This window comes from Astyanax mexicanus, unplaced genomic scaffold (assembly GCF_023375975.1).
Source record: "Astyanax mexicanus isolate ESR-SI-001 unplaced genomic scaffold, AstMex3_surface scaffold_35, whole genome shotgun sequence".
NCBI lineage: Eukaryota > Metazoa > Chordata > Actinopteri > Characiformes > Acestrorhamphidae > Astyanax > Astyanax mexicanus.
Window position 1 is genome coordinate 3,600,317 of NW_026040045.1, and position 17,184 is coordinate 3,617,500.

Consider the following 17,184-nt stretch of genomic DNA (forward strand, 5'->3'; position numbering starts at 1 on the left):
AATATGTAAATTGGTTTGATGTTCCGAAACATTTAAGTGTGACAAACATGCAAAAAATTAAGAAATCAGGAAGGGGGAAACACTTTTCACACCACTGTAGACTGCAGAAGGCAGTTTAGTTCAAAGATTAAAATCTGATCACATTTTCACCACAAACAAACTACAGCACCACCATCAGACATTGTCATTGTGGCTTTGTGTAAGAGATAAAAAGGACCGGGGGGGTTGAAGGGGTCTGGAACTGACCAATTTTTGTTTCAGTGGTTTGAGTGTGCTTAGCATGTTGATCACACATGCGCACTGCAGCCCCTATCATAAATCTACTGAGTGATAAAGCCTCCCCCCCGCTGCCCAGTCTGCCTTTAATTACTTTGTCAACAGAGAATAATTGTAATTGATTTCTGCTCTACTGTCCCTTTGTCTCTTCCACACCTTCTTCCTTACTGCCAGTGGAGGAACATCACAGGACGTCCCACTAAAGCAGCTCCAGTGGCCTACGCCTGAAGCTCCCTGTCCAGTATCTGTGTGATTATCAGATCGTAATTAAGGCATGGAGCTGCAGAAGACAAATGTGGCTGGCTTTCTTCTCAGCATTTCATTATGGAAAGCCAGTGGTACATTTTTGAATCAGTCAAAGTAACACAGCTTATCTAATCAGGAATAAATCACTGCAGTCTTGTGTCATTAAGTTTGGGCTCATCGGGCACGGTGAACCTCCTTGACCCCGAGATAACACAGTCTCAGTGATCAGTCGTTAATTAGACACGAGACTAATATAATTACTTCATTGCCCCCCACCTTATTTTTCCCTTTTGTGATAAGAGTAAGTCTAATGAAGTCATTATTAGGTAAATAATATAAATTATTAAAAAAGGAAATAGAAAGGAAAATGGGAACTTTCTTTAGAAAAACATCACTTTTTTTTAGGTTTAATGAGTTTTCACAAAATCTGAATGTCAATGACTTAAGTTATTTAACATAACATGCAGCAATAGCCATTTACTTTACTGTTGAAGCACTTGACTGAAAACACAATTTGTGCTTAGGAGACAAAAAATATCACAGAAATATTTAGAAGAGAGCAGACAAAACTTTATTAAGCAAAAACAGTCAAACATAGATTTCTGTCACATGATTAGAATTCATAATGTGGTTTCTGAGCCCTGTTGTAGTATCAGCAGTGCAGTCCAGTGAGGTATGCACATACAAATCTGCTGTCAGCATTCTCTAAAGCAGCTGACTGGCTGCTAGGTCTGGAAACAGATGGAGATAAATGGACTATAGCGGTTCTAATGTTCAGATTCAGGGCACAGATTAGCAGGACTGCAGGAAGGTGATTTAAAATAAGAATCCAATTTAATTCGTTCTGTGCCAAATTGACAAGATCCGTTTTACACTGGAGTATGGAATAAACACTTAAGATGTAAACGAATTAATTCACAGTGGATTTGGTGAGAAACAAATTAATGTTCTATTTCTGTTCACAGAGGTGATGGCTGAAACCTGCAAAAAGTTTGGTTTTTACAGCTAAACTAAAGCTAAATTACTTTTATATGTAAAAAGATCATTATGAGCATTTCTAATAAAACCTACTTAGATTCACATGACAGCAAATATAGTGGCAAAGTTGTCAATATTCCTTTTCCACAATGAATATATTCATCTCAAACTGAAAATTTAGAAAAAACTTCATAGTACAGATTGTGATCATTAAGGGTATGTTCAGAAAATTATGTCCAATCTAAGTGCCCACATAACGTGAACCGTTACTACTCCAAATATATAACTAACAGAAGTAAAACCAATATATTGTCAGTTAACAGGAATTGTGATATTAGCCATCACATACTGATATGGTATAGTTTCTATATGGAAATGAAGTCTTTTACCAATCACAGAGTAGCACCGTAAGCTTTATTGGTAATCAGAGCTCCGAAAGCAACCTCTCACATCAGTATTGTACATGAACCGACACAGAGAGACACTTTGAAGGTACTGGTGATGGATGTCAGCCTCTGAAACCGAAGGTTTTCACTGAAGGCTGTACGTCTGCTTCCGGCCAGCGAGGCTCAGAGTTACCAGCAGCGACCGGGGGTCCTTTCTGTTCTTCCGAACCATGATTTGGCCCAGCAGCTCATCCCCTGGACACAAAAAGTAAACAAGAAACTTGCACTAAAATGAAAATGAACAAAATTAATGTTTTAACTGAACAGGTTTACATTTATTCACCAGACATAACGTAAATAACCTAAAGTGTTTTGTTTTGTTGAACTTGCATTTCAAAGAAAAGTTTTTCTTGCAGAAACACGCCAAAAATGTACCTGAACACATGCCATTTCCAGACCACTACGCCCATCGAAGTTAATATATTCCTAAAGTCCAACGCTATTTTAACAATGCTTGAACTGTGGAGGTACAACGTGCGGAACGTTTTGAGAAGACGTGAAAACAGTCTATTTTCATATCTTCTCAAAACTTTCTGCACGTTGTACGATGGCAACGTGCCACGCTACGCGCCTTGCACAGGTTGTACGCTAGGGCCCTTAAGGTAGAGAAATACTTGCTGTTAACAGAGACGGCAGAGACTGTAAAAAAGATGGACTCCGTGTCGCCGTTCACATTCATTCAATGAAAATGAAGCCAAAATCTTCCTCCATGTTGGCGATCCTAAAACCCGAGTCTGCGCAGTAGAGACCAGAGGAGGGAGAAAGACTGTGGAGAGACCGCCTACTCATTTAAATAACCCCGCCCCTGAGGGCTGCCTCCACAGAGCTCACACAGTCTACAGTCCTCCCATACAGTCATTGGTCCCACCCCGGCTAGGTGTAACCCAGCCCTTTTACAATAACCACATCTTTTTAAATAGAGCTGAATAACCTTTTAAAAACGAGTTCTGTGGGGATATAAAAATTAACAATATAAGCAGAGGTTACACTAGCTGCTGCATTTAAATAATGGAGGTAGAATTACAGTATATTAGAAAATAATGTGATTGAAATTTGAAAGAAACCTATGGGGGTGGGTGGGGTTGCACAGCATTCTGCAACTGAACAGCAGGGGGCGCCCGACCTGTGTTGGCTTCACTTTGGAGAGACGATGCTCTGTCCAGCTACACACAGTCTATGGGCTCTGCTAAAGAATGTCTAGCACTGCTCTGCTTTTGAAAGACCTCAGTAAGCATGCGGTGCAGGAGCAGGACGTCACCCATGCATGGAAATGGAGGAGGGAGAGAGTGCTGATGCTGGAGAAGGGTCGTACATCACAGCGGAATTTGCATTAAACATGGCAACCCAACCAAGAGCGACCAAGGCCGTAATGAGAAATGAGGCGCTCTGAAACATCTCTATGCGCTCTTCAAATTCAGAGGAACGTGATCCAGCACTGCCTAATCGGAGTCTTAAAGTGACAAAAAAAAAAGTGCCCTTAACATAGTCGATCAGCTGCTACGAGGCTAATATTGCCCACAATTTAGGAAAGATGAGATAGAGGCATTTCTACGGTGGCAAGAAAAAGTATGTGGACCTTTTGGAATTTCATGGTTTTCTGCAAGAAGTCAAGAGTATTGACAAATATGTGCCTAATAAAATTATCATAATTTATATCATCATTGAGAACAACTTCACAGAGCCACATATTTTAACCCTTGTGTTAATGATCATAAACAGCTTATAAGAGTCAGGTGGACTTGCTAGTTTGGAGGCTTTTGCACTAGATTTAATGTGACTGAAAAAAAACTCTCGAACCTTTTAAGTTTACTCCACACAAGAAGATACGTGTAAGTGAGCAATGCCTCGTCAAAAAGAGCTTTCAGAGAATCTACAATGAAATTTTTTTTTATTTAAATAAATTGAAATAGGTTAAATAATCATTAAGAGGAAGGGGATATTTTGTGCATTTGCCAAATTATTTCAACCCTGTTATTCATTTAAACTACTGTCAGAAAAAAAAATATTTTGTTATTTTCCCAATAATTTCTACTCCCAGAAATATACCACAATATTTAACTTAACTTATTAAATTTCTAGACACATCTACTTTGTCTGGAAATTACTACAACATTAAGAGCTACAAACTCTAGTAAAACATTATACATTGTTTATAGGATATATTAAAACATTTGAATACATTCTTAGTTTCTAGATTTTTCAGACAACATATATACATATATTTATTAAAAAATTGCTAAAAATGTTAAGAAACTTTCAACCCGGTGACTACAGAGGGTCCTCCAAGCAACTTTTTACTCAATATATTATGGCTTAAATATTGAAAAAAGTGTTTTCTGTTTCTCGTGAGCCTGTTAGTTAGAATAGTTAGAACAGTTAATATGTATTTTTTATTTTTTTTTACTTACATAAAAGATACAATGGTCTCATCAAAAAGTTACTCAGGGAACTAACGCTAAACACTGCTGCACCTCTACATCTCACACACACACCTCAGATCCCACTGCACTGCTCAGCTCAACAATAAACCCACAGCAGATTCAGCATCGCTCTCTCCTTCACTCCCAAACAGCCCCGCCCCTCCCGTCCAAGGCGAACTCTCGGACACCTCAAGGTCCTTCCAACACCGCAGTCACGACCAGTGCTTTAAAAGAATTACGATCTTTGGGGCGGAGCCAAGCTAAATGTGACGCTGTTCATGGTTCAACCAATCATGATGCAGGCATGCAAAAGCTGGATTTACAGTGATTCCTTCCAAACTCCCACAGTTTACTATACAAACTACACCAACTATTCAAACAGAACAGTTTACAGCTTTACCTCTGCAAACCTTTACTCGATAAAACATGCTAATAAATGCAACATTATCGTTTTTTTATGGTTTATTCAATATAAATTATTCAGTATCTACTAAAAATGAATGCATGTAATGTGAAAGTGCAACTGCACAGACAATAAAGACACCTTATTTAATGTGCAAACAAAATATGAATAAACTTAAAAATACTATTATGAGCAGATTTTGTCTATAACAAGAAATTAAAACAACACTTTTTTCATGAATCGTTTTTTTGGCTAACCGGATCAGTACGTGACTGCAGAAGAGAAGAAGCTTCTCAAGAACGTTTTTCATCTTCTACTTGTAATGGCCCATGCAAATTAAGCAAAGCATGACAAATGAAGACGGTTTTAATGGATGGCTCTGAGAGAGAAAACGAGACGTTTCCAAGAGTTCTTCTTCAAAGGCTTCTGTTTAGTGCTCGATACCTCCCTTCTCATTCTCATTATGAAGTGACAGATATTACCCAACACCTGCTGTGCTCCACCTACAGCACACGCCTCTCTCTGTTGACTGATTCTGATTCTGTTTTTCTTGATATTTCATCAGATAAATGCAAGGTTCTTTGACACAGAGTACATTTTAGAGAAAGAAACATATGATTTTAAGTCTCACACAGAGTCCAACAGTTTTTTGCCTTATGTGTTCTATAAACTAAGTTAGACTAACTACACAGCTCTCGTAAAAAAGGAGTTAAGGAGATCCACTCTTAATTTTTCTCTGTTCAGTGTCTGCCTTATGCTCTCATTTTCCCGTTCCCTCCTACTTTCCCATCATTAGTGCAAGAAGCTATAATCTGCAACTAATTGTGTTTTAAACAGATAAAATATATAAATGCTACACTGGTTAAACATGCTGTTTTTATTAGCCCGAATAATAAAACTAATAGGCATTTCAACCTATTTTGAATTTAAAGTTTTTATCTTAAAAAATTACCACATTACAGCATCTCACAAAAGGGAGCATACAACGCACATTTGTGTAAATATTTTATTATATCTTTTCATGGGACGCTGAATATATGACACTTTGATACATTGTAAAATAGTAAGTGTACAGCCTGTATTACTTTTGTTCTAAATTTGCTGTGCCCTTAAAATAATTTAAAACAGCCATTAATGTCTAAACATTACACATTAAAATGGTCAAATTGTGCCCAGTGTCAATATTTTGTGTGGCCACCACTATTTACCACCTGAACACTCTTGGGCATGGAGGTCACTAGAGCTTTACACTAGAATCACAAGCTGGTAAATATTCGAGACCTTGCGCTCCTCCACGTTCTGTTTGAGGATGCCCTACAGATGCTCACTAGGGTTTAGGTCTGAAGACATGCTTGATCAGTCCATTAACTTTATTTTCAGGTTCATCAGCGAAACAGTTGTCATCTCCGGGTGTGTTTGGGGTCGTTAACATGTTGGAAAACTGCCATGTAGCTCAGTTCCCGAAGGAAGGGGATCATGCTCTGCTTTAGTATCTCACAGTAGATGTTGGATTTTAGCTCCCGAGTGCTGGAAGCACTTATACAGCCCCAGACCATACGTGCTGGACACCATCTAAGCCAAACAACATATTTTGATCTTGTTAGACCACAGTACATGGTTTCAGTAATCCAAGCTCTTAAACTGCTTGTTTCCAGGAAACTGTTTGTGGTCTTTCTTGTACATCAGCGTCAGAAGAGGCTTCTTTTTGGGGTCGTTCCCTGCAGACAGAGCTGATGCAGTGTGTGGCGTATGGCCTGAGCACTGCAGGCTGACCTTCCACTTCTTCAAGCTCTATAGCAATTCTGGCAGTACTCATGCATCTATCTTTTAAAGCCAACATCTGGATATTACATGTGGACTTCATAGCTCAACCCTGGTGGCATGTTCTGAGTGGAAACCATCCTGGAAAACTGCTGTACGACCCTGACCATCATGCTGATCTCAGTTGCTAGGCCATCTTTGTGGAGAGAAACAATTCTGTTTCTCATTCTGTTTTCTTGTATTAGTGTATTGAACTCAAAACTCCAAATTCTACAGCCCTGCTCCACATTCACACTTAAGTAACACTAATCAGTCATATGACACTGGTGAGGCAAAATGGTAAATTGGGAATAATTTGGGCATAATTTGGGCATTTTCACTTAAAGGTGTACTTACTTATGTTGTCAGGGGTTTAGACATTATTAGCTGTGTGTTGAGTTATTTTGAGGGCACAGTAAATGTAAAATGTATGAAAGTGTCATATCTTTAGTGTTGTCCAATGAAAATATATAATAAAATATTCACAAAAATATACAATATATTACAGTACTCAATTCAACGTGTTTTCCTTCTTTTTCTGATTTGTTACATTGTAAATGGAATATTGAAGGATATATTAAAGCTATACAGGAACACAGTAATTATTTAGTAAACAAAAAGTGTAAAACAAACCAGATTTTTTTTATACTTTAGATTCTTCAAAGTATCACATTTATCTTTGAGAGCAGATCTGCACATTGTTGGTATTTTAATCTCAGTATCTTTATGAGGAAGAGTCACCTGGAATCGTTCTCTCAGCGTCCTGAAGGAAGGAGTTTCTGGAGGTGCTGAACAATAGCTGCTGCTTGTTCTTCATGCTGTGAAGCTCCAGCTCATCCCAATTAAATCACCTCAAATCACCATCTCAGTTCATCAGGTTTAAATCAGGGGATTAATGTGGAGGAATAACACTTTTTACTGTTTACTACGTAATTAATTTCATATTAATTCACATCGTGTTAATAGTTCATGTGATTAATATTAATCTACAATATAGACAATTTATGATATAAATAAGAAAATTAATATCACACTCTACATGTCATTTAGATTTAGGTAAAGGGAGTGTGAACTAAAGCTGGTCAGCCTGTTTTTTTAAACGGATGCGTGGTAACAGTGAGCTGAAATCTAAAATGTTCCACTCCGTCTTCTATTTTATCCTCAGCATTTTTTAACAGTTATCGCACAACAGAATATGCAGCAGTGTTAAAGCATACCACTTGGCCTTTTTTTATCAGGTGTGGTCATCGGTAACGTCAAATCAACACTCGCACAGCTGACGCATTTCTTATCGGCAGCCGGCCGGAGCACACGCTGTCTAGAAGAGGCCCGTGGCCAGCCTGAGCAGAACTGGGGTCATTTATAACCCTGGATTGGACACGAGAGATCGGGCAGCAGAGCGTCATCCATCTGCACATCAGATGACATCTCCCCGATTCCCATTACGATACGACAGACTTCATCATTTAGCAGAGCTGCGCCACAGAGAGGGACAAGAAAAAACAAATGGTCTTGATCTTGAACAACACGAGCCGTGAGAAGAACCCTCATATTCTGTCTGTCTGAATTACAGCATCTTCTTTAAGCTGGCCACTTCTCTCATCTACAATAGCTAAACCATTTCTTAACCAAGTTTCTTCACCAGTCAGCGTGCAACTGTTCTCTACACTAAGTTATTAATTACTGTTGTAGTCTAGATCACTAGAGATAAGTCAAGACCAATACCAGGACCATAAATTAAGCACAGAATGTACATTCTGTCTTTTATTCTTGCATCATACAAGGTAAATAATATACAGAACCCATGTCCAAACGAGATTGAGGGTGCTTTCACACCTGCCTCGTTTGGTCCGGACTTTCGGACTTTTCAGTTTGGTCCGAACCAAAGTAGCAGGTGTGAAAGGGGCCGCGAACCACGGTCCGGACCAAAGGACCGGATCTTCTGAACCATGGTCCGGTTCTCCTGCAGTGTGAAAGCGCTTTTCTGGATGGTTCGAACTTTCGGACCAATTATAGGAAGCTGAGCAGGCGTTCCTCAACAACGGCAGCAGAAGAAGAAAAATAACCAACTACTGACTGCAGCCTGCGGGAAGGCAGAGTTAGACGTCCGGCGCATCCAGTCCCGCCCACTTTGTCCACGCCACGCCTCGTCAGTCTCGAAGCTTGTAGTGTAACACAGTATTTAAGCCGAACGACGCGGCGCATTATATTTAAAGTCCACTAACTGCCCTGTACATTGTTTACTTCTGTTCAGAGGCGGAGCTACAACATGATGCTGACAAAGTGGGCGGGACTGGACGGCATGATGCTAACAAAGTGGGCGGAGCTGGACGTCCAACTCCGCCTTCCTGCAGGCTGCATTCAGTACCCTCTCAAAATAACAGGAAAAGCAAGAAAAATGAGGCGTGGATACAGCTGCTTCAGGACGAGCTCTGGAAAGGCCTCCCCCCGAATGAACCACCCGCTGAATTATCATCAACACGCCAACGTCAGACGCACGTCCTTCTAAAACCAATCAGTGCCAGGTTAAGGAAAACGCATCGATATGTAAGTGATGATGAAAGGATTTAGTATCACACTTGGTGCGCTCCCTAAACTGCAGTGTGAAAACAAAATAAACAAACCAAATATACACAATGTATTGAACACGTGAACCTCAGTTCAGACCACGGTCCGGACTTTCACCCTGAGAAACACCGCTCATTTATGAGCTCAAGACTGGACTTGAGTCACAACTAAACATAATCCAAATAATCCTTCATCCTGACCATGAACCAGTAAAACATCCAAACTGTTCCTGCAGCTGTCCTGAAACTACAGCCTTTACTGAAGACCCCGTCCTGTGTTCAGGAGTCGAGGTTAAGTCTCAGGTACTGATGGAATATTCTGTTGTTTTCCTCATTAAACCAACAGAAGGAACAGATCCTGCAAACACAATAAACAACACTGTGTGATATCTGCTGATTTCAGCCATTCTTCCTTCTGCCAGTGCTCAGCTCTCTCACTGGAGGATAAATGATAGCTGTTAAAACAAGAGTGTGTTTAATTACAGAGCAGCAGGTGTCAAAAGAACATGTTGAGTGCCATCTTGTGATGCTGCACCGCTATAACAAGAGACCAGAATTAACATGCAGACTGTACACACCTTCACTCCTGATCCCACTGCAACTAAACACTCCACCTTTATATACAACCATCCACCTGCAGCACATCCACCTGCAGCACATCCACCTGCAGCACATCCACCTGCAGCACCATCCACCTGCAGCACCATCCACCAGCGTCACATCCACCTGCAGCACATCCACCTGCAGCACATCCACCTGCAGCACATCCACCTGCAGCACCATCCACCTGCAGCACCATCCACCAGCGTCACATCCACCTGCAGCACCATCCACCTGCAGCACCATCCACCAGCGTCACATCCACCTGCAGCACCATCCACCTGCAGCACCATCCACCTGCAGCACCATCCACCTGCAGCTCCATCCACCTGCAGCACATCCACCTGCAGCACCATCCACCTGCAGCACATCCACCTGCAGCACCATCCACCTGCAGCACCATCCACCTGCAGCTCCATCCACCAGCGTCACATCCACCAGCGTCACATCCACCTGCAGCACATCCACCTGCAGCACCATCCACCAGCATCACATCCACCTGCAGCACATCCACCTGCATCACCATCCACCTGCAGCTCCATCCACCAGCGTCACATCCACCTGCAGCACCATCCACCTGCAGCACCATCCACCAGTGTCACATCCACCTGCAGCACCATCCACCTGCATCACCATCCACCTGCAGCACATCCACCTGCAGCACCATCCACCTGCAGCACATCCACCTGCACCACATCCACCAGCAGCACCATCCACCTGCAGCACATCCACCAGCGTCACATCCACCTGCAGCACCATCCACCTGCAGCACATCCACCTGCAGCACATCCACCAGCAGCACCATCCACCTGCAGCACATCCACCAGCGTCACATCCACCTGCAGCACATCCACCTGCAGCACATCCACCTGCAGCACCATCCACCTGCAGCACCATCCACCAGCAGCACCATCCACCTGCAGCACCATCCACCAGCAGCAAATCCACCTGCAGCACCATCCACCTGCAGCACCATCCACCTGCAGCAGCATCCACCTGCAGCTCCATCCACCAGCGTCACATCCACCTGCAGCACCATCCACCTGCAGCACCATCCACCTGCAGCACATCCACCTGCAGCACATCCACCAGCGTCACATCCACCTGCAGCACCATCCACCTGCAGCACCATCCACCAGCAGCACATCCACCTGCAGCACCATCCACCTGCAGCACATCCACCAGCAGCACCATCCACCTGCAGCACATCCACCAGCGTCACATCCACCTGCAGCACCATCCACCTGCAGCACCATCCACCTGCAGCACCATCCACCAGCAGCACATTCACCTGCAGCACCATCCACCTGCAGCACCATCCACCTGCAGCACATCCACCAGCAGCACCATCCACCTGCAGCACATCCACCAGCGTCACATCCACCTGCAGCACATCCACCAGCAGCACCATCCACCTGCAGCACATCCACCAGCGTCACATCCACCTGCAGCACCATCCACCTGCAGCACCATCCACCTGCAGCACATCCACCAGCAGCACATTCACCTGCAGCACCATCCACCTGCAGCACCATCCACCTGCAGCACCATCCACCAGCGTCACATCCACCTGCAGCACCATCCACCTGCAGCACATCCACCAGCGTCACATCCACCCTGCAGCACCATCCACCTGCAGCACATCCACCTGCAGCACATCCATTCACACACACACACCCCTCTCCATCACTGACAGATAGCCTCTTTACATTTCTGACTCCACTGCAGACAGATAAGATACACATATCACTCACAACACACACACACACACACACATCAGTCCATGTGTGTGGGGAAAAAAACCTACCGGTATATTAAAAGAATACATCACCAGATGAAGCCATACACCAGGATTTGGACAGAGCTGATCTCTATAGATCTATAGATTAATAATTTCTTCCTAAATTAGCCTAAATCCTAAACGTGCAGGTGAATTATGGGAGTTGTAGTGAGGGTCTGATAGTGGGTGCAGGTGAATTATGGGAGTTGTAGTGAGGGTCTGATAGTGAGTGCAGGGGAATTATGGGAGTCATAGTGAGTGTAGGTCTGATAGTGGGTGCAGGTGAATTATGGGAGTTGTAGTGAGAGTCTGATAGTGGGTGCAGGTGAATTATGGGAGTTGTAGTGAGGTTCTGATAGTGAGTGCAGGGGAATTATGGGAGTTGTAGTGAGGGTCTGATAGTGGGTGCAGGTGAATTATGGGAGTTGTAGTGAGGGTCTGATAGTGAGTGCTGGGGAATTATGGGAGTTGTAGTGAGGGTCAGATAGTGGGTGCAGGTGAATTATGGGAGTTGTAGTGAGGGTCTGATAGTGGGTGCAGGTGAATTATGGGAGTTGTAGTGAGGGTCTGGTAGTGAGTGCAGGGGAATTATGGGAGTTGTAGTGAGGGTCTGATAGTGGGTGCAGGGGAATTATGGGAGTTGTAGTGAGGGTCTGATAGTGGGTGCACATGAATTATGGGAGTTGTAGTGAGGGTCTGATAGTGAGTGCAGGGGATTTATGGGAGTTGTAGTGAGGGTCTGATAGTGGGTGCAGGGGAATTATGGGAGTTGTAGTGAGGGTCTGATAGTGGGTGCAGGTGAATTATGGGAGTTGGAGTGAGGTTCTGATAGTGAGTGCAGGGGAATTATGGGAGTTGTAGTGAGGGTCTGATAGTGGGTGCAGGTGAATTATGGGAGTTGTAGTGAGGGTCTGATAGTGGGTGCAGGTGAATTATGGGAGTTGTAGTGAGGGTCTGATAGTGGGTGCAGGTGAATTATGGGAGTTGTAGTGAGGGTCTGATAGTGGGTGCAGGTGAATTATGGGAGTTGTAGTGAGGGTCTGATAGTGAGTGCAGGGGAATTATGGGAGTCATAGTGAGTGTAGGTCTGACAGTGGGTGCAGGTGAATTATGGGAGTTGTAGTGAGAGTCTGATAGTGGGTGCAGGTGAATTATGGGAGTTGTAGTGAGGTTCTGATAGTGGGTGCAGGTGAATTATGGGAGTTGTAGTGAGGGTCTGATAGTGGGTGCAGGTGAATTATGGGAGTTGTAGTGAGGGTCTGGTAGTGAGTGCAGGGGAATTATGGGAGTTGTAGTGAGGGTCTGATAGTGGGTGCAGGGGAATTATGGGAGTTGTAGTGAGGGTCTGATAGTGGGTGCACATGAATTATGGGAGTTGTAGTGAGGGTCTGATAGTGAGTGCAGGGGAATTATGGGAGTTGTAGTGAGGGTCTGATAGTGAGTGTAGGTGAATTATGGGAGTTGGAGTGAGGTTCTGATAGTGAGTGCAGGGGAATTATGGGAGTTGTAGTGAGGGTCTGATAGTGGGTGCAGGTGAATTATGGGAGTTGTAGTGAGGGTCTGATAGTGGGTGCAGGTGAATTATGGGAGTTGTAGTGAGGGTCTGATAGTGGGTGCAGGTGAATTATGGGAGTTGTAGTGAGGGTCTGGCAGTGAGTGCAGGGGAATTATGGGAGTTGTAGTGAGGGTCTGGCAGTGAGTGCAGGGGAATTATGGGAGTTGTAGTGAGGGTCTGATAGTGGGTGCAGGTGAATTATGGGAGTTGTAGTGAGGGTCTGATAGTGGGTGCAGGTGAATTATGGGAGTTGTAGTGAAGGCTGATAGTGGGTGCAGGGGAATTATGGGAGTTGTAGTGAGGGTCTGGTAGTGGGTGCAGGTGAATTATGGGAGTTGTAGTGAGGGTCTGATAGTGGGTGCAGGTGAATTATGGGAGTTGTAGTGAGGGTCTGATAGTGGGTGCAGGTGAATTATGGGAGTTGTAGTGAAGGCTGATAGTGGGTGCAGGGGAATTATGGGAGTTGTAGTGAGGGTCTGGTAGTGGGTGCAGGTGAATTATGGGAGTTGTAGTGAGGGTCTGATAGTGAGTGCAGGCGAATTATGGGAGTCATGGTGAGTGTCTGATAGTGGGTGTAGGTGAATTATGGGAGTTGTAGTGAGGGTCTGATAGTGGGTGCAGGTGAATTATGGGAGTTGTAGTGAAGGCTGATTGTGGGTGCAGGGGAATTATGGGAGTTGTAGTGAGGGTCTGGTAGTGGGTGTAGGTGAATTATGGGAGTTGTAGTGAGGGTCTGATAGTGGGTGCAGGTGAATTATGGGAGTTGTAGTGAGGGCTGATAGTGGGTGTAGGTGAATTATAGGAGTTGTAGTGAGGGTCTGATAGTGGGTGTAGGTGAATTATAGGAGTTGGAGTGAGGGATGATAGTGGGTGCAGGTGAATTATGGGAGTTGAAGTTCGGTCCACAGTGTCGTGTGTGTACCAGAAATATATACAGGCATTACCACTCATAGTAGACTGCTGATGCAGTGGGCGGCGATGAAAATATTAATTCCTGTCCCAAGACATGTAGCATATCACTGTAGTATTACTAGCAACTTTATGAGGGTGAGGGGGCTATGCTCGTCATTTGTTCATCACGGTGAGATGTGGTTTCAAGTGAAACAGACCTGACTGGACAGGAACGGGATTCTCCAGCAGGAAAACTGTCTGCTTCCAGTGGGTTCTGGTGCAATGTGGAGAAGTAGAGAACATCACCTGAAAAACAAAAACAATAAAACAGTAAGAATCAGTATTTTAAAATTATCCTTAGGTCTGTAAAGTTTTTTTCCCCTAAATGTCACATTTAATAAAATCTCCTTTATGCGTACAGTACAGGATTTTTTCCTTTTAGAGTATAAAACACTCTGAAACCAACACTCTGGACAGTGCAACAAGCTTCATATTAAGTTGTACCACATTTATTATATGTGGCTTGCAGGCATGACCCTTTACATGTTTAGTGCAGAAATAATGAGGTGACTGCAGCTGTTTTTAGCTTCGTTATGTGTTTTTATGAATTGAACTATCACTATAACCTTGAGCCACTTAAAATCCACTGCAGTGAAAAACACTATGTTTTTCCATCCTTATCTTAAAATTCTGGATGCTTTTGAACATTTATGGAATTAAAATGATCTTTTTAATTGCAAAGTTTAAATAATATGACAGACTACTTCAATTCAGAATAAATAGGGCAAAACATTCCTGTGCAAAGATAGTGATCTTAACTTTACAGGACTTTTAATCTTTTAACATTTAATTCTTTGAATTTCATTACTAGTTCATATACAAAACAGTTTTGAGTTTTTCAGAATAAAAGGCGTTTGACACTGTCCATAGTTTAAGTTGTGCTCTCCTTTTATACTGATATGCTGCATCTGCTAAATGTGGGAAGATGGAAACGGCTGCATCAGTTGAACAGATTTACATTAACACACACTACACACACACTTCTACAAAACGTACTGAGATCGGTCCGATCCACAGTATAAGGAAATGCAGGACAGATGAGAAGCAGTCCTCCTGCTCACAACATGTAATATTCAGTTTCTGAACTTCTGTACTCCACCTCTCAGGCTCCATAATATTCCATAACATGATCGCTGTCCTCCAGGGAAGTGATAAAAATGGCAATCACATTCACAAACCCATTATCAAAGTTATCAGAGTATAGCTGAAACCGGAAAGTGCTGTGAACGCGCGCTCTCTCTCTCGCGCGCTCTCTCTCTCTCTCGCGCTCTCTCTCTCTCTCTCTCTCTCTCTCGAACCCGGGTGGTTTTATTCCTCTTCCGTGGAAGTCGTGTGCTGATGTCAGCAGTGCGGCGCGAGTGCCCCGGGCGAAAAGTGTGTAAAAGCGCGAGTGTAATTGGTTTGTTGTTAAAGTGCACAGCGCTGAAACTCACCTTGTTCACACAGCCGCTGTCGAAGAAAACGTCAAAATAGCCGACCAGAGCCTGAAACCAAACACAACAAACACGTTAACACACCACACACACAAACACACACACACACACACACACTCTAACACACACACACACACACACACACACACACACACACACACACTCTAGCACACACTAACACTCTAACACACACACACACACACACACACCACACACACACACACACACACACACACACACACTCTTACACAATCTAACACACACTAACACTCTAACACACACACAAACACTAACACACACACACTCTAACACACACACAAACACTAAAACACACACTAACACACCACACACACACACACTAACACATATATTAACATACCGCACACACACACACACACACTAACACATATATTAACATACCGCACACACACACACAAACACACACACTAACACACCACACAACACCAAACACACACACACACACTCTTACACACTCTAACACACCCACACACACACACTAACACAAACACACTCTAACACACACTAACACACACACTAACACACACACACTAACACCACACAACACCACACACACACACACACACAAACACTCTAACACACACACACTAACACACACACACACTAACACACACACACACTAACACACACACACACACACACACACTAACACTCTAACACACACACACACACACACACACACACACTAACACTCTAACACACACACACTAACACAAACACACTCTAACACACACTCTAACACACACTAACACACACACTAACAAATATATTAACATACCGCACACACACACACACACACACATACTCTAACACACACTAACACACACACACTAACACACACACTAACACACACACTAACACACACACTAACACACACAACACCACACACACACACACACACACACACACTAACACACACTAACACCACACAACACCACACACACACATACTCTAACACACACTAACACACACACACTAACACACACTAACACACACACACTAACACACACTAACACACACTAACACACACTAACACACACTAACACACACTAACACACACACACTAACACACACTAACACACACACACATACAAGCACACAGTGTGTATCTCAGTTGTACGCAGTTTCTCTGTGTAGCAGGTAGAAGAGTGTAGTGGGAAGGAACAGCTGTGGTGAGCTCAGCTGGGAACTGATACACTTCATCAGGGTGCACCACAGAGTTCCATCCACACAATATTACTGCTACAATAATAATAATAATCATAATAATAATAATAATAATAATAATAATTAGGCAGAATCAGGTCCGGCACTGGTGTTGCCTTTGTTCATATCAGCTCCCACCCCCTAAACACCACCCCCACACCCACCCCCACCCGCACCCCCACCCCTACCCGTCCCACAAGAGCAGAGCAACTCTATCACTCTGACTCTCACTCGCTCGACCAATGAAGCAGAACTAATAGCTTTTAATCCTGACACAGCTGACAACACGGAGCCACACACACACACACACACACTGAACAATCAATACACAGGGGAAAAGAGAGAGAGAGAGAGAGAGAGAGAGAGAGAGAGAGAGAGAGAGAGAGAGAGAGAGAGGTAAAATAGTGAGAGAAATAAAGGAACAGAAGAAAAGGAGATAAAGGAAAGCAGATAAATGAGGGTAATAAACAGAGAGAGAGAGATA

At 43.4% G+C, this 17,184-nt stretch overlaps 1 protein-coding gene and 1 long non-coding RNA gene across 6 annotated transcripts in view; one reads left to right on the top strand and one right to left on the bottom strand.

Annotated features, from left to right (window-relative positions):
* Positions 1–1,070: 1,070 nt before the first annotated feature.
* The window catches only part of LOC111190604 (protein arginine N-methyltransferase 3), a gene marked incomplete at its 5' end in the record, with an annotated part of 92,811 nt that continues 76,697 nt past the window's right edge, over positions 1,071–17,184 (bottom strand). Inside the window, 3 exon segments of the mRNA XM_049473226.1 lie at positions 1,071–2,141; positions 14,181–14,268; positions 15,456–15,506. Of these exon segments, the coding sequence (XP_049329183.1) occupies positions 2,032–2,141; positions 14,181–14,268; positions 15,456–15,506 (249 nt within the window).
* Positions 11,666–13,982, top strand: LOC125790232 (uncharacterized). 5 transcript variants are annotated; one of them, XR_007430027.1, is made up of 8 exons: positions 11,666–11,708; positions 11,842–12,013; positions 12,315–12,443; positions 12,921–12,963; positions 13,050–13,135; positions 13,393–13,478; positions 13,778–13,862; positions 13,906–13,982. It is a non-coding gene; the product is annotated as an uncharacterized LOC125790232 (long non-coding RNA). The 5 variants fall into 5 exon arrangements; XR_007430029.1 differs by lacking the exons at positions 11,666–11,708; positions 12,315–12,443 and adding an exon at positions 13,650–13,692 and having other exon boundaries at positions 11,824–11,865; positions 12,902–12,963; XR_007430028.1 differs by lacking the exons at positions 11,666–11,708; positions 12,315–12,443 and having other exon boundaries at positions 11,824–11,865; positions 12,902–12,963.